This window comes from Tiliqua scincoides, chromosome 1 (assembly GCF_035046505.1).
Source record: "Tiliqua scincoides isolate rTilSci1 chromosome 1, rTilSci1.hap2, whole genome shotgun sequence".
Taxonomy (NCBI): Eukaryota; Metazoa; Chordata; class Lepidosauria; order Squamata; family Scincidae; genus Tiliqua; species Tiliqua scincoides.
In genome coordinates, this window is record NC_089821.1 from 279,137,312 (window position 1) to 279,164,131 (window position 26,820).

General features: G+C 44.2%; 1 protein-coding gene across 10 annotated transcripts in view; it reads right to left on the reverse strand.

Moving 5' to 3' along the window:
• Positions 1–26,820, reverse strand: part of NCOA1 (nuclear receptor coactivator 1) — a 358,899-nt gene that overhangs the window by 80,515 nt on the left and 251,564 nt on the right. For all 10 annotated transcript variants that reach the window (XM_066626702.1, XM_066626700.1, XM_066626699.1 and 7 more), the window contains 2 exons: positions 16,803–16,908; positions 10,562–10,728 (listed from right to left, as the gene is read on the reverse strand). In XM_066626702.1, the coding sequence (XP_066482799.1) occupies positions 10,562–10,728; positions 16,803–16,891 (256 nt within the window). In that variant the 5' untranslated portion in view covers positions 16,892–16,908. The remainder of the gene's footprint in view (positions 1–10,561; positions 10,729–16,802; positions 16,909–26,820) is intronic.

Consider the following 26,820-nt stretch of genomic DNA (forward strand, 5'->3'; position numbering starts at 1 on the left):
GATATTTTCTGCATGTAAAGGATGTATTCTTCCACAGTTGAAAACCAGTTGTCTTCTCAAATGCTATTGATTTGCAACTCTCTGCAAAGCTGCTGGGGTGAAAAACTCCAGAATGATTATTCCAGGTGCATTTCCCTTTCTTGGGACAGGCTCTAAACCAGTCTTGGGCTCTTTGCAACATTTAACTTAGACCTGTGCTCCTAGGACTGCTCTGTGGTACTTCTCAGTATTGCAAGTGGCACTTGGCCCCACTTCTGTGGTGGCCATAATGTGCTGTCCTGCCTGGCCTGACCCTTCTGGATATGGAGATAGCAGAGGCAGCAGCTCTCAGAGGGCAAGGTGTGGCCATGCTGCTGCCCAATTCTTCAAAAGAGGTACCATTTAGGAAAGAAGATATCAGGAGGTGGCAGCAAAGACTAAAGAAGCCTTCTCCTTTGTGGGGTAAACCTTACCTGGCCCAATCCACTATGGGGCACAGCAGCTGCAACTTCTGGCAGCAGTGGGACTCACAAAAGTGATTACTCCCCCTTTAGTCAGAAAGCCCTAAGTTGAACCATTGCATTGGAAATCTGTGCATGCACCCATGATGCACTGCAAAGGTAATCCCTGAGGGACCAAATTCATAATGCGAGGGGGGGATTAAAACCAGGAGATCCAAATTCAAACCACATTTGGACATCACTGCGTGACAAGTCACACTCTTCCGGTATGATCTCTCATCTGAAAAATGAAAGTAATTCAAAAAAGTCACCCCAACCCACAGAACTCTGGTGTACAAAAAGGGAATCTTGTTCACTCACACAATGTCCGTCAGCAGCAATTAGCCATAATAGCTAAATGGAGTCTCGGTGTCAAGAGGCAGTATATGTCTGATATCAGGTGCTGGTGGCAAAAAGGGCAAGACCATCACCACTGTACCCTGCTTGTAAGTACCCAGAGGCATCTGGTTGGCCATCAATGGAAACAGAATGCCCAACAAGACAAGCAAAACACTCAACACACCCGGTGTTGTACACCAAAGGATCAATGGCAAGTTAATTCTGCTCTAACCGAAGAGTAGGCATTTTATCTTTCCTCATTTACTTGCAAAACCAACAAATTATGACTTCATTAAGAGAGCTTTTCTTCTCAACTATTTTTCCCAGGGCATCAAGTACTTGAACAGCAGCATTCACAGTGCAACTCTGGCTCATCGTCATCCAACTTTTCTAGAATGGCAAAGTGCTGAAAAATGAACTGCCTAGCCCCTTCCTTTGCTGCGTTTAGGCTGCCTTGGCAGCTGAACTTCAGACTGCTGCCACAGCCGCAAACTGCTTGTCCTGCCAACTGTACATTACTAGCCTTGGAAAGGCTCCAACCCTGGGAACCTCTTCTAAAAGCATTAATTTGATGCTTTTAAACAACAGCAGCCCAGCATGAAAAAAGGGGACACAGAAGAGGGTCTCAGGTGATCTATTGGCATGCAAGGTGGAATCCAAAGGCCTCTTCTGTTCTTTGGGGCTACCCCCCCCTGCTATTCTAAGGGAGAGAAACAAATGAAACACTCAGGGTGGGAAAGAAGAGCTTGTCTCTCAAACCTTCAGGAGAGGCGAGCTTCAAAATCTGGCAACAGGAGGAAAGGCCCCAAGTGAACGCTTGGCAAGAAGAGGCTGAACTGTGGGTTCCTTTCATTCATCAGTCCCTTCCACCTGCTGCTCTGCAATTTTGCTGTTTGCAGACTGCTCCAATTAGTACTCTCCTAGGCCAGAGAACTTTCCATTTAGGGTCTGGCTAAGCAGTTATTATTATTTTTTGTCTGCAAGCTTTTTATTTAGAAATCCCTCTCCTCCTTCTCTCTTAGAAGATGTGGGGTCACAGTTCTCCCTTTCCTATTTAGCACTTCCCTAGACTTAAAAAGAACCAGAACTCTGCTCTGGCCTCTGTTCTGAATATGAGAGAACAGAATGCTTCTCAGCATACACAGAATGCTTCCATTACACCTCCTTAATTTGTGTATAATTCTCACAGAATCTTCCTTTTTAAAACTGTTCTTTTCTCCCAGTTCATCTCCAATTTATGTACAGTCCTAGGTATGGACAGGTACTACTGACTGGAGTCAGTGGTGGGCTGAATGAGGGAAAGTAAATTGAAATTAAATCCAGACAAGACAGATGTTTTATTCAGAGGATCTGTGAACCAGGCAAATATACAGCTGCTGCCTGTCAGAGTAGACAATGCTGAGCCAGATGGATCAATGGTCTGACTCAGCAGAAGGAAGTTTCATGTGTTTACATAGTAAAGTCACCTAGCAGGACATATATGTACGTGGGGAGTTGAATGCAAACTTAAGACAAGAACATCAGCACAGCTGCTGGATCAGGCCCAGGGAGGTCCATCTCGTCCTGCATCCTGTTTCATATAGTGATCCACCAGCTGCCCACAAGCAGGAGATGAATGCATCTGGAACTTTTATGAGGAAGCAAACCAGAAAAGGAAGGAGACAGAGGTAGTAATAATGAACAGATAATGTACATGATTATAATACAGGTTGAGACTCATTATTCCTGAGGGTTCCTTTTCAAGAACTCATGTGGATGGCAAAAAAACGCCCTATAGCAAATCAATTTAAAAAACAAAGTCTCTTTGTTCTGATGATTTAAAAACAGCCTTGCTGACCCTTGAAATGCACACAGAGTCAATCAGTCTGTCTCCAGGAGCTTAGGCTTCACTAGGAGGCAGAAACCCCTCCCTTCACCAGGAGCCCCCAGCTCCTGGGGGAAAGAATGGAGAAGGTGATAATCACTGCCATTTAGCCTTCACAAGCTCAGAGGGAAGGGAGGAGTGAAGCCTGCAGAGAGAATGATTGATGGATTGTCAGCCGGCTGCCCTCTCTGGTATTATTAAACGACTGTTTTCCTTTAATTTAAGGAGCCCTTCTCATCAGCTTTGAGATAGAAAAATCTTTGGATGCTTAGTCATACAATTGATTACAGGTATAACCTGTCTGTCTGCAACAGTAAAAAGCTGTTTTTTAAACTGTGATTTTAAAGGGGTGCATTTTTCCCCTTCTCCAGGGATCAGCACGTTCCTTCTCATTTGCAGGGGTCATTTGTGCTGAGTCAAATTCGTGTATTAAACATCTGTGTATAACAAGGCTGGACCTGTATTTATAAATCACTTTTCAGCCAAAAACGTTCATGTAGCACAGGGGTGTCCAAACATTTTGACAGGAGGGCCACATCATCTCTCTGTTATGTTGGAGGTGGGGGGGGGAGAGAATTTACATTTTAAATTTGAATAACTTTACATAAATGAATATATTAGAGAAGGAATGTATATGAATGAATGAAGGTCTTGCAGAATGAAGGCCTATAAAAGGCCTTGCACAAAGCAAGGTCAACCTTTCCTTCACTATCACTGTTTCATCACAGACGTGAAACAGCAAGTAGTGGAGGGAGCCCTCATCCCACAGCTCAGGTGAGAGGTCCAACAGTCATCCTCATACTGAGAGTAGTTGCCTCGGGCCAGCATGGGCTCCAGCAAGTCTCCAGAGGGCCAGAGGCTCATTGGAGACTGGGGGCTTTCTGCGGGCTGGATTGGGAGCCCCCGAGGGCCACAAGTGGCCCCCGGGCCGGGGTTTGGGCACCCCTGATGTAGCAGCTTACACAGCAACAGAAATGTTTATATGCCTCTTTGTCCTGGAGACTTACAATCTAATAAGACTGAAAGGCTGGGAGATCCCAGCAAACCATCACTGAAAAAGATACTTTGCTGGGGATTACAGAGACAGTTGCTCTTGCCCTGCTAAAACATAACAGAATTGCTACTTCAAGGTGCCCCAGCAGAGGTAGCAGGGGTTCACCTCTTTCTGTCTGTCCAAGGAAGAGAATGTTTAAAAGATCTCAGGATCTCCTCTACACTGGCCACCCTGTTTCTGGAGTCTAAAAGGCCCAGTGTAAGTACTTTCTTTACAGCACTCCCACTCATTATGGGTGAATGGGGCGGGGGGGGGGGAGAGAGAAAGAAGCCCCTAATTTCAGTGTTAGGGTCAGTGCCATTTGACTCTCGTAAGATGCACAAATTACATGACAGCTTATCAGGCAGCCCTTTGCAACTTCACATTGCAATTTCATAGCAGAACAAGCCAAGAGTATGCTCACCTATCGCTATAGTGGATCTCACTCACACTTTTTCACACACAATCTATTTAACCTCTGTGGACTCCAGGCTGAAGTATGTCCACATATTCCATTCCCACAGATATTCAAAAAGGAAAATCAACAAGAGCAGGATTGGAAACCTAGCATGTAAACTGACACTCGTGGATTCTTTATTGCAAGAAAGAGAAAGTTTTCTGAAGCAGTTACAAACACCATAACAAACTGGCACAAATGTTGAAGCCCAGAGAGTATGTCTTCTTCCCTGTCCAAAAGTACTAGCATTATACATGTCTGTCATCTTCTCATATTCAGTAAACCACAGTTCAGAGATAGATGGAGTGAAAAAGAAAAGATGATGTTTCTTCCATCTCCAAAACAACATGGTCAGCAGAAGCAGGTAAGCTGGTAATGGAGAGCAAAGCTCAAGGAGCTCCACTGTGAAATAGCACTTGTCCTAGTTAATGTTCAGCCATGCTGCGCAATGCCAAGAAAACTAATGACCATTTAAGTGCTGGGAAGGTAGCTCTCTTCAGAATCTATCTGGAAAGTGGATGAAATCTGATGTAGTACAACACCAAACAGATATTTCCAAACAACTCTTTCTTCCTGAATGCTGCAAGGCACTGTGATCTGCAATTATCAGTCCTAAAATAATAGCAAGCTAGAGATCCATATCAATGACTCAGTCACATGGTGCACTACTCTTATTTTTCCCAGCATGACAGAAACATGGATAGTCACAAAACAGGCAAAATATTTTCACACTAAGAAATCTTTTTTATCATGTGGAAGCATTTTTCAGTTCTCAAAGCTGGCAGCAAGAGTTTGGGCAGAAGGAATGGAATAAACCTTGATCAACTCCATCCATCTTTACCAGCCCTGATTTCTATGATAAATCGTTTCAGAATGTTTTTAGGTTACACTATCAACTGGCCCAAATCTGAGCTCATGGCCTTGGGAATGGGGACATTTTGATCATTATTTACCAATTGGCAGTTTAAATGGTGCCCAGTGAGGTTAACATACTTGCTTGAAGATACTGATACATTCCCACCGTTTTTTGCATTAACTTTGATACAGCTGTTGCTTACATGCGCTAAACCGCATTAGCTGATCGGGGAAAGCTCAATGTCGTACAAGGGAATGTTCTCCCCATATATGCTACATCCTGAAGAGCCTTTTCACACATATTCCTACACCCTGTTTTCATGAACAAATGCCTTTACTCCCTTAACTGTCCACTGACTGACTGATGGGGGTTCCCCTTTAACCACAAAGCCAGAAGGGGAGAGCATTGGGGGGGCTTTCAGTCCCTACAGAAACCTGTCTCCTCATAGTTCCTGAGGCTCCCCACAGGAGGAGGGAACTGACTCACTCTTGAGGTCAACTGCTTTACAAGGCAGCTTCACTGAGACTCCATTTGCCAAGCACACTGTGCAGCTCTCTGCTAGTCTCCCCTTCCTCTATCCTCATCAGCACATTAGTGGTTTGTCTTTTATAGCTTCCCACTCCCAGCTGTGCCCAGATCCCGCCCTTCTGGTTTTGTTGATTCTCCTTCCTCCTCCCTAATAACCAGGGAGGGGTGGGAACAAGAAATCTTCTTCCTTATGAGTATACAGGACTCTCTCCTTGAGTCCTGCTGCAACTCTAGTCATCGTTCCGCTACTGTCTGAGGGGTGGTCCTTGCTCTACCATAGGCCCTGCTGAGCGGAACTCATCTCAAGACAGGCTGGCCATATACCAGCTACTGCAGAATGCAAATCTAACCAGTGCCTTGATACTTTGGGCTGGGCCAATCTAAATAGCTGTAAAAAAACAGTAGCAACTACAACAGAGACTGCTTCAGGCTTATTCGCCCCATTAAGTCATTACTGTCCTCTGCAAGCCCAACTGACAGTTCCAAGGACAAAGAGAGAATTCACTCTGATGCACTATGAAACATTTTTTGTTTAAGAACTGTACACTTTATGTATGTTTCTTTTTGTCTAATGAATGTAAACTTTATCAAGGCAATGAGGAACTTTGCGGACGGTGGTAGCTTATGCAGCCTTACAACCACAGTCACTGAAATACCTCATTTTCTGGTATCTTTTACCATTTTATCAGTCAGATTGTAACTATACTGTAAGATACAAAACTGCCCAATAGTGAATCAGTCCATTGGTCCATCTAGGCCAGAACTGTTTACTCTGGTTGGCAGAGGCGCTCCAAGGTCTGACTTGGGTAGAAATTTCCCCTCAGCTCTGCTTCTATAAATCCATGTTAACTGGAGACACCCAGGATTGAACCTAGGATCTGTTCATGTAAAACACCTGTTCTACCCTGAGTGATAGCAGCTACTTGAACACTGAACATATACTGAGTCAAGGTCACTGGCTTATCTACTACAATACAGTCTACTATGAGTAGCAGCAATTTCTAAGGTGCCAAGCTGAAGTCTCCCCCTACTCAAGTATCTCCCTTTAACTGGAGATGCCTGAGTGAACTTGAGACCCACACAAAGTATATGCTAAAACCCAACTATTGCTCCTTTCCCAAGCAGTTCAAAAAGTACTGTTAGGAAATGTTAAATTTCATCTCTTTCTATGATAGCAGACTCAAGTATGGAGTGTCGGGCCAGCCACAAAGAAGATGGAGGTTTCTGGCCATTTATTGAACTATAGAGGCTCACAGAAGTTCAGAACTTTCAAAATAAAACCACAAAGAGGGCAAAAATGATCCCAAACACTTTGTTTCCTGAGGATTCGAAGGGTTAGAAAGAAACAGTATGGGTTCCCTGGAGAGATTTTACAATGCTTGGAACAGAAATATGTGGGGCCAAACTGGAGAAGGACTTATTTTCAGAATGTATTAAAAGGCTACAATCACATACTGTACAGTACACACGTAGCTGAGAGTAAGTCCCATTGAACTCAATAGGACTTCTGAGAAGTCATGCACAGGACTGCACTGTAAACACACTGGAAAGTTGAATGTGTGAAGAGGGGGAAAGGAGGAGATTGGAAACAGATTAAGGGAGACAAAAGCAAGAAGACTGGACACAGGCTGAATGAGTGCTAATCTTGAACACGATATTCTGCTGTAAGCCCTATGAAGTTCAGTGACTTACACATGAAGAAAGATGTGGAAAAGCTTCCAAAATAATTGGGGAGGGGGGAAGAGGGTTGGTCAAGATAGATAATTCCCATGCAGCCACTGCAGAGTATCCAGGGAATGTTTAACTCTAAAGTAAACTCCATGGAGTCCAGTGGAACTTACTTCCAAGGAGTTGGGTCTACTACAAAATTTTGTTGCAGGACTCTTTTGTATATACATAATTTTTTACAAATTAAACTAAGCCTACAATAGAAAGAAGTAATGAACATTGATGATTCGAACCCCAGGACACTTTCACAAGTACCAACAAAATCACCTTTTTGTCACAAACTAATTGATATTGAACATGGAACATGAATAATGTGACTTATAAAGTGGAAAGCCATTTTATTTGCAGAAATAATTCCTAAGAGTGTGGCTATTTTTTTTTAAAGGATGGACAGCATTCAGTTCCTATGAACAGTCACATGAACATTGTCAGAACAAACATTAACATGGCTGCTACAAAGACGACAGTGATATAATGTCTGCGAAATGCTTTGAAAAGTGAATGTTATCATAAATGCCAAAGGCAAAACTAGACGCAACAGCAAAACATCATTGTCTAGTCTGAGATTATTTTACCTTAAAACAGTTGTGTGGGAGGCTCTCATCTGCATTAAACATGTGGCACAAAAAGAGAGGATATTTAGCCCTTGAACTGTGTGCTGTTTTCCCACCAAAAATCATGCTCCTGACGCAGCCATAGGTCTCTCAAGGCACCACTGAAGCAAGTGGCACCTTCAGAAGCCAATGGCATTTCAGGAAGGAAAATGGCCCTGGTTAAACATCCTCTAATTCCATGCCACAATCCCAATCAGATCCCCAACACAGCTATTATACCCCCCCCCCATACTAAATAGTGACATTACATCTAGATTTGGCTATCAATATCATTATTTCCTGGTTTGAGGAGGAATACATTAGTACCATCAGCATCACTGTCATCCAGATGGATACATATTGGAAACACAGCAGAATGTGAAGGGTGCAAGCAAAAAAATTCTTTGAGGTGCACCTGCTTGAGATCAGTGTTGTCAAGCCCTGACACAGAAGTGGATAACAGAACGAGTTCAATCATGGATTATGATTCATCCTCATACTCTTGTTCAATACCTGTTGAATTTGTCAACAGGGTAGATAAAAACAGATTTTTAGAAGAATACTTTATATTTAAATTCTGATAATTTAATTGATATTTTTAAAACATCAATTATATGGTATTACTTTATCAAAAAAAAACTTTCTCAGCCAGCAGTAGTTCTAACATTCAAACCTTAAAGGAAAAGCAGAGGTGATTTTGTCATCCTGAGGATCATTCCACCTGGGCTTGCCATCATGTACACACTCAACAGGAAGCTGCAGATAATAATGGCTGCCCTAATGTTCCCGTACAATAAATGTTTTTTTCCACATTCACACCTTACATGAGCACAGATGAAATGCTACTTGAAATGTTACTGTAAATGAAATGATGAAATGAAAAATGTTACTACTGGAGGTTATCACATGGATGGAATCAGATATAACCAAGATAGAAACAAATGTAAACGTAAACTCTAGGCAGACAGACTTCTCCCAGACAAAAATCTTGGCAGCCTCCCAAGGAGCACTTTTGACAGAGTTCTGTTGACAACTTCATAGGAAAGCTGCAAGGACACAGGCACTTTGAAACACAATAGATGCCCAGAATCTACACAGAGTACCGAAGAGAGAGAATTGGAGTGGAGCTATACATTATCTTGACAAGCACGTGATCCCAAACCTTAATTTGCAGAAGCTGATGTGAATAAGAGGATAGGGTGGGGGAGAGAAGGGGGACTACTAAACTCTTGTTGCATCTATAGTTGCTTGCCAGGTGTCAGTGATGAGGCAAAGGGCATGGGGTGTGTGTGGTGTGGCTAGCTGGAAAGACCACTGCAGGAGGCATTCAGACTCACATGTCAGCCCAGTAATTGCCCCATGTGATGACCCCTCTCCTAGGTCCATGTGCTCCAGCCTCCAGGCAGGAGTGCCTGTTTGAAGTGCAGCAAGGTGTCTGATGCTGGCTGAGGTGCTCCTTGCCTCTCTTCAGCTGAGGCCAGGTGATTAGGGAGCAGCTTTGGGGAGTAGCTAGTGTGGATTCTAAAGCAGCATCCCTTCTTGTTGTTGTCTCTGAGGAAGAGCTATTTTGCTCAAAACTCAGACACAAGTATAATGTAAGGGGCTGTTCTGTAGCAAAAGAACCCACAATTTTTGTGGCATTTTAGGTTTTGCCCCATTTCTCTTGGTGCCTCCCAGCCTTTTGTCTTTGGGTTAAGCAATCCCTCCCCCATTTGCCAATTATTCTGTGCAAATCTACATCTCCCCCCCCCCCCCGTTCCCACACTAGTGATATAAGACAAATATGTGGTGGGGCATCTTGTGCTTTCAGTTCAAGGGGCAAACACTAGGACATACATTTGCCCTCAATATATATTAAGAAAAACAAATGGAGTAAAGAAAAGACTCAAAGTGCAGTCTCCAGTCAGGCTGAGAGAAAAGTAATTCCTGGTAGCTGTATTTTTGATTTACATTTGTGTTCTAAAGAAAAGCAGCTTTAGAGGGTGCTGTTTGAAGCAGTGCAAGAGGGTGCAGGGGTACAAGGGGGTGCTGTTTGAAGCAGTGATTGCACAGGAAAATGGGGAGGGGGAAAACTCACCAAAAAAGCCCCAACTATCAAGACTTTGCTGCATGCACTGGCACATAAATGTGCACTTTTGTTTACTGGACCAAAGTTTCTCCAATTTTTTGAATTTAAGCTCCCTTTCCAGAATTTACTCTATTATGTTGTTCCCCTAACACAAGTCCAAAAATCTTGCTTGAGGTCAGCAAATGGACATTCCCATGCCCTGTCTGCTGTAGTTTCTGAGGACCTGGGGGTACTAACTTAAGACTGGTATTGAAAAAAGGCTAGATCAGGACATCTCTGACACCCTCCATACATCGCATACAGGGAAATCATCACTAGAACAAGGCGCCACCTCTTCCTGTGCTCCCTTCTTCTTAAATCTAGTTGGGATGATGGAGTGGTAAGGATCAAATAATCCCTGTAAGTCCTACAGAGATCAGGATGGGTCTGCTGCTGCCAGGGAGCATTCAACCCACTCACATAGCTGATAGGGTAGGAGGGTTCTACCCTCCCGTGGAACATCATGCCTGTGTCTTAGTTGTCACCCGGCTCCCAGTTTCTGAACTACTGCTTCAGACTATACCTTCAAATGCACCAGGTACCAACTAGGACAGTCAAAAAAGCTTCAAAGATTTACCTTGCTCAAGCCTCTTCATTTGCTGAATCTGGTCTACTGTCTTCTTCAGAATCTTGCATTTGTCAGGTTTGACGCTCAGGCTGTCAATCTCTCCAATATTGGCTGAAAGCAGCTCTGCCAATTCTTCTAAGTATTTGTTCTCTTGCTCTCGGCGACGCTTCTCATTGCTGTTTGAGAAAACCAATCCCCAGTTACTGCACTTCTCCATGATCAAACCCCATGCATGCTAACACAAAGGAGTATTTGGGTCTCCAGAGTACTTGTGAGTGCTGTGACAGCATGCCCTAAGGAGAACCCCTTCTTAGCAGTCAATCTGCTTGAATACTGGCACAGATACAGTTGCAGGTTCCAGTGACCAAGTCTGCAAGATTATCTGGTCCTGTTTCACCCTTATCACAACCTTATTACAGATGGTATCTTGCAAAATCAAAAATGCTTGACAGCAACAAACCTTTGATAGCAGAGTACCAGCAAACCTTTGATAGCAGAGCCACTCCTTTTTTTTTTTTTACATATCATTTGCAAATAATGTAACAACCAAATCATAATGCCTACATGATGCCTTCTCTCTTCCTTCCTTCAAATCTTTCCTTGAGACTGGCCTTTTCCATGACGCCTTTGCACAACTCTCAGGGCAGTGGTTCCCAAACTGTGCACTGCAGTGTACTCAAGGGGTGCTGCAGGATGTCCCTGGCAGCCTCTTCCTCCTGGCTCTCTAGGTGCTGCCATCTTGGCCAGTCAGGATTGCAAGAGATCTCAGGAGAGTGCAATGGTGCCGCTACAGGGCATCATGACCAAGGTAAGTTTGGGAACCACTGCCCTACGGCCTTGACTACAATTAAGCTTACGTACACAAAATACATCTTTGTTTACCCACCCCATCCCTCCTCTCCCCTCCCCCTGTTGTCTCCCTTGTATCTATCTCTATATTTTGAAGCCCTCATGGCAGGGACATCTCATCTGTAGGAGAGAACAACATATGTAGATGGTAATACATAAAAACAACAACAGCACCCATATCTTGCAAAGAAGCCACGTGACTATACCCGAACAGGAGGCTAGTCATGAGTCCATTTCATATGGCCTTAATCATTAGCATGGTAACAACAGAGATCTCAGCTGCATATATTCAGTGTTCTCTAAAAATTGCTTTTCGTACTTATTGTTAGCAGATGTCAAGATGTTGTAGGCTTTGTATTGTTACATTTAGCAGATGATCTCCTTGGACCCTAGATGAAGTATATTTTCACATTTGTTATAGCTTGTATTATCTCACCAAGTATTTATAATACAGTCATTATCACATCCTGCCATTTTTGGTGCATGAAATTTGGTAATTCTAATGTTAGCTCTTGAGAGCTGATGTGTTTGGGCTATAGCACAGAAGTATGCAAGAAAATCTCTCTCAACAGACCAGAATAGTCTGTTTTGCACTTCTGTTGCCCACCCTAGCTGTCTATTTGACTGTTAGCCCTGAGGACCACTCAGTTGATCAATTTTTAGGGAGCCACTAGAGGTATAAAACTTGAAAAATAGCCAGTGAGGAGAAATTGTGATGGCAGTGTGCCAGGAGAAACTGACTTAATAAGCTAAAAGGCAGAAGTGGTTTTTTGTTTTTAAAGAAAAGAAAGGCAATCAATCCATTTGCATAAGCTGATGAAGCAATTGCTTTATAAGAAAAGCCAAGAAAAATTTGACAGGCCATGAAATGCAGATGAGTAGCCTCCATTTAGCTGCAATTACTCACTTCTGCACTTTGCAAAGGCTCTTAGTGTGTTATTCCTGACAATTTTGTAAAAACGCAGGGAATGAACAGTTAGTTGCTCAGCAGGATTCACATGCACCTCCTCAAGGCTGCAGCTCTGTTGCTGGGGCTGGGATTCTCCCATTTACACAGCACTCCAGCATCAATTTATTTGCTGGAAAATGCTCCTCCCAGATTATCAGGGCCCACTGTGACTGAGAGAGCTGGGTGGTTTACAAGTGTCATAGCCACCACCAGGACAGTGACACCACCAGTGATGAGTAACTCCCCTCACCCACACTATTTCTTCCTTGCTGCATCATTCAGGTACTGAAGTACTCATCCTTTTACAAACAACAGCCCCAACTGCAGTAAGGCTATCCTTCCCGCAGAATGCCTGCTCCCTATGCTTGCAATGCTCTTCTTATGTATCTTTTTCAAATTGTTCTCTAGCGCAGAGATCCTGCAAACCTTCTACCAGGGAAGCTGAAAATACTGAATTTCCCTGCTTGAATGTTTGCAAGTAGAATTACGATGAACATGAATGTGCTGCAGAAGTTTGAAACTTTGCAAATGAATCTTGCAGTTAGACTTGTGTCAGTGTCAGTGGTTGATACTAGCAAAGACTGGACCTTCTGTGGGCACATTTGAGCCTTTGTGAGAGATCAAAACAATGGATTACAAGGGCTCAACCTTGTGTGGACATCCATTTAGATCATGAGTAGAAGTTCCATTTAAATTCAGGTCAAACACTGGAATGTTAATTCATTCCCACTTTGATGATACACACTGCTATTCTTTGCCACTGGAAGCCACTTCAAGCCTCCTTTTTAAGTTCAGCTATGCTATCTCCCTCAGGAAGGTTCTCTCAACCCTCCTGAAAGATAAGGACTGCAGACAAGCATTATTTTTTTTAAAGAAAATCTGGAAATGCCCTTGAATGGGCTGGTTTACTCCGACTACTGAAAGGATGGCAAATACTTCTGAGGAGAGTGGTAGAGACTGAGAAGAGGCAGCAAAGCAACTTGTGCTTGAATTCAACTGGGGATTAAAAAACCCAACAACTGCTCTATGCCCTTGTTGCTGTGGCAACATGTAAGCTGGAGGAGAAGGAAGAACAGACCAAGTTATCTTACAGAAAAGCATCACAAGAACAGAATTTCAGGGGGCTGATCTTTCTACCATGCCAAAGACAACTGTCAGTAACAGTTAACATTTTTCAGACTCTAATGCAGAGAAACACGGAACAACAGGAGGCCCAAAGACAGAAACAGAATTATTGATCCAATCCAAGATTCTATTCTATTGATCATACAAAGTTGAATTGATTAATAGCCTACATCAATTTCACTAGCAAAAATATGCATAAATAAAATATTCTAAAGAGAAAATCATTCTCCCTCTTTGAAGTTGTTGTACCCATGTCCCAGAGACTTGCAAGAGAACATTTAGTCAAATTCTGCAACCTCCTTCCCCTTTGTTCTCAACAATTTACAAAGAACACCCCCCACCCCAAACAAACGGCCCACAGTTTTAATGAAAGGGAGGACTTGGAGGCCATACAATCTTCTTCCTTTCAGTTTTCTAATCCAGCACTAAGAAGTTAGCTTCCTGGGGTTATGGAACTGGTAAGGTTGTGGAGGACCCATCAATACCAAACTCACTTTTGGATTAAACAGATTGAGTCAAAATAAGGTAAAAGATGAGGGACTCGTGTCTGTTAATGGAAAAAGGGGTTTATGGATACATATTAACTGGAGCCATATGGTGGGAGATCTGTTTTCTGATTGTTCCCCATCAACCTTTGCTAGTTGCTGCTAAGGATAAAACGGGTAAGGGCAATAAAAAGGTTTAAAGAAAACACACTTTACATACAGTTTAAAACAGGGATGTCCAAAGTTTTTGGCAGGAGGGCCACATCATCTCTGACACTGTGTCGGGGGCCGGGGAAGAAAATAATTAATTTACATTTAAAATTTGAATAAATTTACATAAATGAATATATTAAAGCTGAACCTATATGAATGAATGAAGGTCTTGCAATGGCTCAAGGCCTATAAAAGACCTTGCACAAAGCAAGGCTGACCTTTCCTTTGCTGCCACTACTGCATCACAGACGTGAAACAGCAAGCAGTGGAGGGAGCCTCATCCCACAGCTCACACAAGAGGTCAAACAGTCGCCCTCATGCTGAGAGCAGTTGCATCAGGTCAGTGCGCGCTCCAGTAAGTCTCCAGAGGGCCAGAGGCTCATTGGAGACTGGGGGCTCCCTGAGGGCCGCATTGGGAGCCCTCAAGGGCCGCAAGTGGCCCCAGAGCTGGGGTTTGGGCACCCCTGGTTTAAAAGCATGGACATCTCTCTTGGTAGTACAAGTCCTAGGATTCCAAAATAGAGAATCCTAGAGCTATTCTCTTTGCACAGGTATGTGAACTCCATGCTGGATATCAGAGCTCACAGGGAGAGCTCCTACACATTCAGAAGGAAACAGGGAAGGGGCACTCCTTTGCAGGTCACAGAGGAAGCATCCGAGTCATCTGTCTCTTGGCCATTGTATTTGCTCTAACATCAGTGACATCCCCATGGGGCCAAAAAGGTCAGGTGCTTTTTCAAAAGTGGCTCAAGCTTTGAGTAATGAATGAAGATAGGAACTCTTTCAAAATTGGTGTTTCTTGGGCACAAAGACTCTTATCATAGAATTTCAAACAAGTTTGGGGGGACGACGATGACACACGGCCTTTACAGACATGGTTTGCTACAAAATTAACCATAATGCAGATTGTTTCCACCAAGCACAAAGAAGCATCTTTTAAAAAATTAATACACAGAAGTGTTCTAATGCATATCTAGTTAGACAAACCATATCCAGACTAAAGAATTGGTTAAAAAGCAAACATCATGCATTCACTCTGCACTTTGTCTGCTACCAAAATACATCACATAAATAAACCTGGGCAACACATAGCCCTAGTTAAAAGTCTGAGCCTTGAGTGAGATGGACAGTTAGAGATTTCTTACAACTTCTGATTACCATGTCATCTTTTCCTTTAAGAGGTGATAAATGCCATAACCCTTGCGACAGGGGTGCCCAAACCCCAGCCCTGGGGCCACTTGTGGCTCTCAAGGACTCCCAATGCGGCCCTCAGGGAGCCCCCAGTGTCTCATGAGCCTCTGGCCCTCTGGAGATTTGTTGGAGCCCACACTGGCCTGACACAACCGCTTTCAGCGTGAGGGAAACTGTTTGACCTCTCGCATGAGCTGTGGGATAAGGGCTTCCTCCTCTGCTTGCTGTTTCATGTCTGTGATACAGCAGTGGCAGTGAAGGAAAGACTGGCCTTGCTTTGTGCAAGGCCTTTTATAGGTCTTGAGCTATTGCAAGACCTTCATTCATTCATTCATATAAGTTCTGCTTTAATATATTCATTTATGTAAACTTATGCAAATTTATTCAAATTTTAAATGTAAATTAATTCTTTTTTTCCCCTGGCCCCTGGCACAGTGTCAGAGAGATGATGTGGCCCTCCTGCTAAAAACTTTGGACACCCCTGCCTTGAGAGATGGACAACATTCTTTCTCTAAGTTTTTAATTGGCCATAAGACTTTAGGATGTAGTTTCTTTAGCTTGGTGATGACTCCAGACTTTGGGGGGCCCTGAAGCAAAAGCTTTCTGGGGGCCCCGCCATGGTACATTCCTTAGGAAGTGCATGCATTCACTACCAGCTCAGGGTGCCCAGGACTTGGACAGCAGGTGGACGCAATTCCTCCTTTCATGCTGCCGCCAGTAACTGCAGCAGTGGTGTTAAGGAAGGGTGCTCCATGTCCAGTCCCTAGTTAGCTTTCCAGTTGGAAACCCAACAGGGAGACATAGAAGAGACAGTAGGAAGCAGATGGCAGCAGCCAGCTGTAGTTTTTCTTCATCTAGCATTTCCCAGCTCCCAATACAGCACTGGGAGATGAAACCTAGGGGAAGCATGAAATGGCATTGGGGAAAGGACACTCCACTGCTCCACCACAATCACCTTGTAAGCATCCCCAAGGGCTCTAGCTTACCGGGGGGGGGGGGAGGCAGCAGCAGCAAGAGAGGAGCCGCACAGCCTGAGGGGCTGGTTGGGCATGAGAGTGAGCCAGCATGTATCCCATAAGACCCCACCTGTGCATCCAACCGGATTTAGCATTATATTTAATCTTTTTTAATGCATTTTGTGTTTCATAATCCAATTGACCACAGAGGGTGGAGTGAGTTAAAAACCAAAATCAATCAATAAAAATAGTTTCAGTACGAACCACCAGTTGCTCCCTATGCATGAAGAGGAGCAGATGGGGAATTATGTTCCATCTTCCACGGTAGCTACTTAAAAACAAAGCCAAACCCTGGTGGGAAGTGTGAACTTGTTTGAGTGGATGAAATCTGTTCCCATCTGCTTGTGCAGAACGACAGCATGAGAAAGGCAAAACAGCTCCCCCACCCCTGGAGAAAAAACAAACCCCAAAACTTCACTTACCTCTGGGCTAAAGTGTCACATGGTGACCCCTTCCTCTTTTGGGAATCTGAGTTGGCTGGGTCTGTTGAACTGTTCCCAAGGCCACTCATGTTGAGTTAGTTCACACCTGAGGAACAAAGAATTCCCAAGATTAAAGAATATGACAATGTAAAGTAGATAGAAGATCATGAATGATTTGCTCACAGCAGCTTCAGGAAGCATGACTCAAGTGACCCCGTGGGGGAGGGGAGACAGCCACTGCCTAGCAGCCCTCTCTCTTTCACAGCTGTGACAAACTGCAGCCAACATTTACTTGGCTTCACTCAAAACTTTTGTCATGCAGTTATTCTGTTCTTTCAGCTTTGCTGACCTTTAGCAAAACTTCCTGAAAAGTGGTTGGCCAGGCTTCAACATGTCACACACAACAATTCTTCAGGCAAGAAGCAAATCTCCTACTCCAGCACCTAGCACCCTACCCTGAGGCTGACACCTACAAAGACCTGGAACTGCATGAGCCCCTTGCTTCTAAGACTCCCCAGCATCAATGGATGCATTAGTTACTAGGCTTTCATCACATTCCCATTGTTTTAAAACAAGAGGGAGGTCCATTAGACCTCATCATCAGTCCCCATGATAGACTGAGTCACTCCAGATTTCCATGCAATGCATTAAGTCCCTGAGTTACAGACATCTGAGTTATGGACAGCAATGTCAGCACTTTTGCACAGGTGAAATCCATCTGTTGCGGTGCTTTTGCACAGATGCGAGAGCCATGGGCCGGCAAGAGCTGACTGTTTTGGCTTATGTATGTTCCGACTTCTGGGCAGCAACATTAGCAGCCCTAGAGTGCAACCCACCAAAACAGTCAGGTACAGGACTGAGGGCCCAATCCTATCCAATTTTCCAGCGCTGATGCAGCCATGCCAATGGGGCATACACTGTATCCTGAGGTGGAGGGGCAGTCACAGAGGCCTCCTCAAGGTAAGGGAATGTTTGTTGCCTTATGTTGGTTCTCTATTGAGCCTGCATCAGTGCTGGAAAATGGGATAGGATTGGGCCCTTAGTGTACTTGCAAAGAAGAGCAGCAAGGAGATAGGCTGTTACAAGGTCAATGAGGAAGAAACAGTTCTAGATCACACCCACACATGAGCTAAGCCACAGGTAGTAGAGGGAAAAGAAGGAAAAGATCCTTCCATTAGTTCTCAGCCAGAACAAGATGACAAAGATGGACTGGCTGGTCCCAAGGGAAATGTTACTAGGCTGGAATTTCACACTGCTTTTCTGCCTGCCTTCCTCCAGTTGCAGCAACAATCCACAAGTTCTTGAACTAAGATTTTAAAAGTTGGTTAAAATCTTAAAAGTTTTTAAGTTAAAAGTTTAAAAGTTAAGATTTTAAGAGGGGAAGCAAGATACTAAGAGCCCAATCCTATACTAACTGCATGTCCTGGGTCATCTCTTCCACTTGTGCTGACTGCCGTAAAATAGTCAGTGCCAGTCGCAAAAGGCGCTATGTCAGCACTAAGCGCACTGTACCTTCCTGCCTGCTCCAGCACTTCTCCCACCAATTGCTGATGGAGGTAACTCAGTGGGAGAGGTGTGAGGGGTGAAATGGAGCAGGAGATGGGTGGATCAGGCACAGGAGGGGGCAGGATGCCATTGATATAATAACCCCCTTCCCAGACCTGATCCTGCAGTGCTGGTCCACGCAGACCTGCACTGGACCACTGTAGTATTTAGTTGACACAGGTCACACCCCACCCAGTCACATAGAGGCTTACTCTGCAACTGCCCCCCCCATCATAGGATGCAGTGGTTGCCATTATGGCACAGCTGCATCGACAGGGGGTGGGTAGGGGTGGGACTGGGAATGGATAGGACTGGGCTGTAAGAAAAACAAGCAGGAATGCTACCTCAACAACACTCCTCCTACTGCTTTCAGTACCACTAACACCTTGTGCTAATGCTGGTGTGACTGCAAAATGCATGTCAATTTTTTTCCCTAGCAGTTGACCCTACAGATGCCAAGATTCTAACTCCTGTAAGCATGTTTAACTTAAAAGCAAGCCCCAGCGATTACAACAGAATTTGTGTCCGAGTGAGAAAGATGAGAATTATTGTGCTAATTACACAGGCCTACAAAATTGAGGCTCAGAAACGTTTTTCCCAAACTTTAGCATTAAACTTGGGATCATTAGAAAGGGTATTGAGAACAAAACGGCTAATATTATAATGCCATTGTACAAATCAATGGTAAGGCCACACCTGGAGTACTGCGTCCAGTTCTGGTCACCACATCTCAAAAAGGGTACAGTGGAAATGGAAAAGGTACAAAAGAGAGCAACTAAGATTACTGGGCTGGGGCACCTTCCTTATGAGGAAGAGGTGTTTGGGCCTTTTCAGTCTAGAAAGGAGATGCCTGAGGGTGGACATGAATGAGACATACAAAATTATGCATGGGAAGGATAAAGTGGATAGAGAGATGCTCTTTACACTCTCACATAACACCAGAACCAGGGGACATCCACTAAAATTGAGTGTTGGGAGAATTAGGACAGACAAAAGAAAATATTTCTTTACTCGGCGTGTGGTTGGTCTGTGGAATTCCTTGCCACAGGATGTGGTGATGGCGACTGGCCTGGATGCCTTTAAAAGGGGATTGGACAAGTTTCTGGAGGAAAAATCCATTACAGGGTACAAGCCATGATGTGTATGTGCAACCTCTTGATTTTAGAAATGGGCTATGTCAGAATCCAGATGCAAGGGAGGGCACCAGGATGTAGGTCTCTTGTTGTGCTCCCTGGGGCATTTGGTGGGCCGCTGTGAGATACAGGAAGCTGGACTAGATGGGCCTATGGCCTGATCCAGTGGGGCTGTTCTGATGTTCTTATGGTGGTTTGATATGAATTTGGGGTGCTGATTCCAAAAAAGGCATTCGTTTTGCCCTATCATGTCTACTTTTGGAGACACGGCATAGCCTCTTTAGTGAATAGTTCAAGCAACTTCCTCATGAGGAAGCCTACACCATGGCTTCCTCATGAGGAAGCTGCTTGAACCATTCACTATGAGGCTATGCCATATCTCCAAAGAGGCTATGCCATATCTCCAAAACTAGACGTGATAGGGCAAAACAGATGCCACTTTTGGAATCAGCACCTGTAATAGTTATTTGATTTTTCTCTGTAAACCGCTTTGTAAACTTTCAGTTGAAAAGCGGTATATAAATACTGTTGTTAATAATAATAATAATAATAATAATAATAATAATAATAATAATAATAATAATAATAATATTAAAATATGCACCCAGGAATTGGTGTAACGTAACGTTTAAGGAAGTAAAATGTGTGTTGGCCTGTGTTATTGAAGGCCAACAGAATCACTCCTGTCTTTCAAGATACCTTTTGCAAGGTTCAGGGGAACAGGTTCCAAATTCACAGGTTAAGTCTTAACATTTCAATCACCAGGTTGGCTTGAAATTATTCTTTATGCAGCATCTCATCACGTTTTACTAACATTTGAGTCACTTTTAGTAAGATGAAAACATTTCTCCAAAGCCAGGTATCTTTTTTTAGCAGCACTGCTACCACCAATCAATGAGCATCCCTGCCCTCGCTTTTGTGCCAGCAGCAGTGGAAACCATGGTCAATTGTCCTCTAATTTATGAGGTAGATCCCCTGGGGGCTGGGAATAAGAATAGGCCCTCAGTTTGGCTGTACTTGTTGTAAGAGGTGACTAAACAGCCACAGGGTAGATGACTCCTCAGCCTGGGAAGGCAACTCATCTGAGAGAAAGAAAACTCTGATCCCAAACCTCCACTGCCTTGTGGCTACATCCAGTTAAGGAAAAGGCTTCAGGAGTCAACCTCGAGGCAAAATCAGGAGCCGGAGTCCCTGAGGCAGTTCATGGCTGAACACAGTCACGTTCTGGCAACTCCTGCGATGCCACTGGAACCAACTGTATTGACTTCTGCCTTTCCATTGGGCCATTTCAGTGACATGGAGAGGGGGGATTTGCTGCATGGGTAACAGCCTATCCTCCATACCTACTTTACCCAGGCTTCGCGCACTGGAGAGGACACTGTTCCAGAACCACCATTCAGAGCGTGATACCAGAGTCTTCTGAGACTAAAGGATGCCAACATGACTATGAGGGAGAGAATAATCAAGAAGAGAATCACTTCTGGATTATTAAGGGAACCAGCAGGCCAGCTGATGACCACATTATCTAATTTTATTCCTCTTTTTGGAACATTTGAGGCCTAAAATGATGCCAAAGCACACCTCATTAGGGGGGAAAATTCTGGCCCACTCAACACCAGAGACTGCAAAACTCATCCACTCTGGGGAGAAGACTTTTCAGACTTTACTTTCATTTGTTTATCTCCCATTTCCTTCAGAGTTTTCCAGTATGCTTAACTTGCTCCTTATTTATATCCAACCTTGGCTCGGTTTCAAAAAACTTTTTAAAATTCATGCTAGAAATTATTATACCAATGTAAAAACTTTTGGCTTCAGTTCACACAGGCCACAAACTCATTCAAAAAAGTCTTGAAATGCTGTTAAAAAGGAAGCTAGGTTCTTTGTTCAAATGGAATGTTTTTTTTCCAAGATCAGGACCACACAAAATACATACATCCCATCCCCCTCAAATCCCATTCCAAGAAAAGACTACAAGAGTATTGTGACCTTGGCAGCATCGCCTGCATATTCCAACAAAACAAAAGAGAGGCTATGGACAAAACTGCAGGCTTAACTGAAATCTTTGGCTCCATTCAGCCCCTTGATGTAATATGTTCAGGGTGGTTTTTTGTTTTAATTGTAAATCCAGTTTATTTTGCAAAAGCTCTTGCCAAGGATGACAAGCCAAAAACAATTTAAACCAACCTAAAAATAACTCCCATGGTACAAGTTGGAAAACGATTTGACCCTCAGAGTTGAAAAGGAGGCTTCTGACTCCAATCACCTCCACACAGTGATGTGGTCTGACATGTGGAAGAGGCAGCGAGGTGTCTGCAGTTCTGCGCACGAACAAGCCTTTTGCTCCACGCTCCCATGTTGTCATCCTTCAGTCTCGGAGGACTATGGTATCGAGCTCTGAATAGTGGTTCTGGAACAGAGTGTCCTCTCCACTGCGCGAAGCCTGGGTAAAGTAGGTATGGAGGATAGGCTGTTACCCATGCAGCAAATCCCCTCTCTCCACGTCGTTGAAATGGTCCAATGGAAAGGCAGAAGTCAATATGGTTGGTTCCAGCGGCATCGCAGGAGTTGCCAGAACGTGACTGTGTTCAGCCATGAACTGCCTCAGGGACTCTGGCTCCGGATTTTGCCTTGAAGTTGACTCCTGAAGCCTTTTCCATAACTGGATGTGGCCACAAGGCAGTGGAGGTTTGGGATCAGAGTTTTCCTTCTCTCAGATGAGCTGCCTTCCCAGGCTTACAAGTCCCATCTACCCGGTGGCTGTTTAGTCGCCTTTTACAACAAGTACAGCCAAGCGGAGGGCCTATTCTTATCCCCCAGCCTCCAGGTCCACACTCCCAACACTTGGGGTAGCATGTACGTTACAAGAAATTCAGTTTCTGAACACTGAGATTTTGTGCAGCATGCTCTACTTGCTCACTTGAAAGGGCAATTAAAGCCTAAATCAACTACTTGCTTATTTATGTTGTGGGTGAGAGAGGAAATGAACATTGGCAGCTGCCTCACACTGAGTCTGATCACAGCCTACACTCACTGAGAGTAGCTCTCCAGGGTTTCAGGTACTGGTCTCTGATTGCCTTACTTGGGGGCACTGATTTACAGTGGTCCAGTTCTTCCTGACAAGCTGTACTTAGAAGATAGTGCTGGGGGATTATAGCTCAGTCCCATGTCACTTGACTTATGAGGTACCACAGGGCTCTATTTTATCACTCACATTTTTTAACCTCTACATGAAGCTACCATGAGTAGGTTTGGGCTGTGGGGTCATCAGTACACAGGTAACACTCAGCTAATTTCCAACTACTATAGCTCCAGGGATAAATCATGAACCAGTGTTTAGGGGTAGTTCTGAGGTGGAGATGATGGGCAAGCCAAAACTGAAACCAGCTAAGATTTGAAGTGCTGTTAGTTAGAAATTCTGCGTATCTGGATTTACCTCTATCTGTTTACCTCTAATGCTGGATAAGGCTGCACTCTCCCTGAAAACAGCATATAGCTCAGGGGTGCTCCTGGACTCAGCATCCACCATAAATGCTTAGGTGACAGCAGTAGTTAGAAATCTCTTCTATCTACTTTGGCTGATTTGCCGGTGCCACCCTAGCTGGAGAAGTCAAAACTTGCTTCAGTTGTTGGTTATAGTTATGATTACTGTTAGCAAGAGGACTCGTCTATGTGAGTCCATCTCTCAGTTAGTTTATCAACTGCTGATCACAGTGTTGAAGACACTCAGTCCCAGATTCTCAATCCCCATTCCAGATTTTCAAGTCTTCAACTTTTGCAAGCTACAGAAACTGTCAATTGTCATGGCAAGGCAACATATGAATTATTAAATGAAGGGCTCAATTCAACTGGACAAGGCCAAACTCTGACTTAATTTTCTGCCACTGACCTCCCATAAAGAAGAAAGTGCTAATAGCCCACGTCAAGTGAGTCAAGCAAAGGACAACAAGTGCAATGCTGCCTGATGCAATGGTGAAAGGGTGATAATCTGCCACTGAATGGGCAAAAGCCAATCTCCTTGCATTTCCATGTCACCTGTTTTATGCAACCCACTTCAGGCTTCCCTCCATAAAACTGGATGTTGATATTTGATTGGAAATTCCCCAGTTATCATCTTGTTATAGTCTTGATATATACAGGCACTGCCATGTGAATACAGTACCTAGAAAGGGCAGTCTGCATTATAACAATCTTGGGTATATATGTGCATTGTCCAGGGAGTCTTCTTTGAACTCAGAAGCAGCACCCACATCAAGGTAGCTTACAAATTCCTTAATCAGATATTAAAGCAAATCAAAAACTACAATGAAAAGCAACGCGAATAATCAAAACAGAAACAAGCAGGGCACAGACAAACAAACAGAGAAGCAGTTAACAGCTGAACAAACTCAAAGGAGGGTCAGATGCAACAAAAGTCTTAACTGCTCACTTTAAAGTGGGCAGCATAGCGGTCAGCCCAATTTCATGGGGGCATCATTTGGATTTTCTGCCTCAGCAGGTACCAAAGCATCTTGAACCATTAGGTGCTTTCTCCAGAAAATGAAGGGCTACCTTCTCTCTGCTGAAGCAATTTCCTTGTTATCTGCAATGCTTTACATAGCAAGCTTCCTATAGAAGTCCTACCACGTTACAAGCCTAGGACAGCTCTTCCTCTGAGCAGAAATCTTTATCCTCAACATATCAGAATTTATCCTCAGCAGAGACTGAGGCTTGGAGACATTAAAACTGCCATCAGGCTCCAATAAAACTGATAGGAGTTCTGCCTCTTACTTATATAAAGGGTAGAATGTCAGCCCAAATGATTTGTCCATGGTCAGGTTTTCTGAAGACCAGATGATGTCTGGGTGATGACAGCCATCAATGCAAGATAAATGGGTGCAAAAAGCAACCCCTGAGAGGAACCTTGTCCTCCTCTCTGCAGAAAAAAATACTTCCTGACTGGAACCCTGGAGGCTTAATTGACTGGTATTTATCAAGTACTTAAAATTCACTTGTTAGATGGTGCTGTAGGAGTGAGAAGTATGATTATTAGCTGCCAAGTTAGTGCTGAAAGACAAGGACTGCTTAGCTATCAGACAAGGAAGGTGCTCAGATTTTACCATGATAATTACTTAGGAACAGCAACCAGCAATCACCCAGTCTGTGCAGTAATTTGTTCCCCAGGAGTTGCCACCTAACACACATCAGACACTTTTTCCACAAGGCTGCATTAAGGCCTGATTTGAGTGTCTCATTGCAGAGGGAAGGAAGCTGCCTTAGAGTTGAATCCACCAAAATGACCTGTCCTGTATGCTGTGGGGGGGGGGGGGGGAATGAGAGGTTTGAGAAGAGGGGAAATGTTTTCCCCTTACCCTTCCACAAGCCTTCTGTTTGCCAATGGATCTCCTGAGACCTGCACCAGCTCTTTTGCTGGTGGAAGTTCAAGGAGACAAAGTGGGCATCAGCCAGAAGGGTGCCCAAGCTGGGTGCCACCTCCCCCCTCCCCCCTTTCTGTTCCATTGCACCATTTTCCTGCCCTGTTTCATCCTTCCCATGCTGCACACAGGGTGCCATAGCTTCTTTGGTGGAATTCCAGAAGTGTGCAGTTTCATGCGCAGCCAGAGCCCCATTCGAAATAGCCATAAAGGAGCTATTGGTGCCAGAACACGGCACTAGAGTCCAACAGGATTGGTTGTGACTAACCCAAAAAGTAAACACTGCTCTGATGCAGATGCGGCGCCCCAGATGAGAAGGAGCTTCACATTTTCAGACTGCAACTTATAAAATGCTTGTCTGAATGAAAGTGGAGAATGCAAACCCTCTGAGCACGAAGGGCTTTGCATCACAGTCAAAGGATAGCTAACATCCAGGAGGTGAAGTCTGGTGGTTGAGCTGTCACTTTGCCTGAAAACACTAAGCAGGATGGGCTGGCTGCCTGGAAGACTGGGAGGTCAGGAGGCTGCTGGTGTATCTGTGCGGAGAAGTCAAGTGGCAAAGAAGGTTAACATCTTTGAGAAGCTGGTCTGAAGCACTGTTGCAGCTGCCTGCAAAGTTTGAAAGTTTGGAAAGTGCAAGAATTGGCAACCAGGATGAAGAAACCATCTCGTACGAGGTATCTCATGGAATAATTTTTTGTAAAAATCTCACTGAAAAATGAGCATGCCTAAGGAAACTGCCTTGAGTCTATTGAGAAAGATGGTAATTTAAGGGGATGCCGAGTCCCAATATGCCCTGGAGCAGGCAGGCCAGCAGGGTTCAGGGTTCAAATTCAGAGAAGGGTTTGGGCCAGTTGCGGCTCAGCCCAGGGCAAGGGAAATTCCTTCCCCTTACCCCGGGTAAAGCCACAGCAGCCCTAACAGGGCTACTTGGATCTGCAGCACCTCAAGAAGTGGCGCAAATTCAAGCAGCCCAGAGCTACTCCAGGTCACCCTGGACCAGGGTTAGGATCCAGCACAAGTGCCGGATCCTGTCCCATGCCCTGCTCACCTGTAGCCTGCCCATGGGCCTGCCCACCGCCCACCCTGAAACACCTCCTTCCCACCCATTGCCCCCCCCATGCATAAGGGACTAGCAAGGACCCGTTGCCCTGGACCTGCATAAGGGACTAGCACTGGCCCACACAAGGTTACAATTGTGCCCTAAGTAAGTAAGTAAGTAAAAACAGTGCCACTGGTTCACTGAATGGCCAAGAGCAAGACAGCACCTCTTGTGGTTTCAGCCCCTCAACAATTCTGCAGTGATGCAGTGGAGTCATTACAATGGAAGCATTTATCTCATCTTTTTATCTCAGGCATAAATAAGCAGTTATGAAGTCTCCTTTAAGAAACAAATATTGCTTTTGTTTTAAAACAGTAACACTGAATACCATAACTATTTTTGCCCTTAAATCACTGTCACAGAATGTGGGATAAGACAAATACACTGAACAGAAGTTAAATGTCAAGTTTTAACAGAAGTTATTAGAAGCAATAACTAAATGGGGTGACCATATTTAGAGACAATATACAAGTGTACCCCATATTTGAGGGAGATCCGTTCCATAGACACACACCCTGCAGATAAGGAAAATGCCTGTCTCTGTGTCTCCCCCCACTTCCTTTATCTGATCTAGTTTTTTTTTCAAGATTTCAGGCCGCCAAGAGTCAGCCAGAGCATCACCTATAAGCCTGTATGCTTATATCGATCCTGTTAAGCAAGACAATTTTCAATGTGGTCTGCCTCTAAATCATGATAATTGGTGTGGGGGGCTGGGGGCAGATCCACCTGTATATTGGAGTACCAACCTCTGAAGAAAACAACAGAGAACAGCCAAAATTTCTACATCCTACTTATGAGGCATCTGACTAGCCAGTACTGAAAGTAAA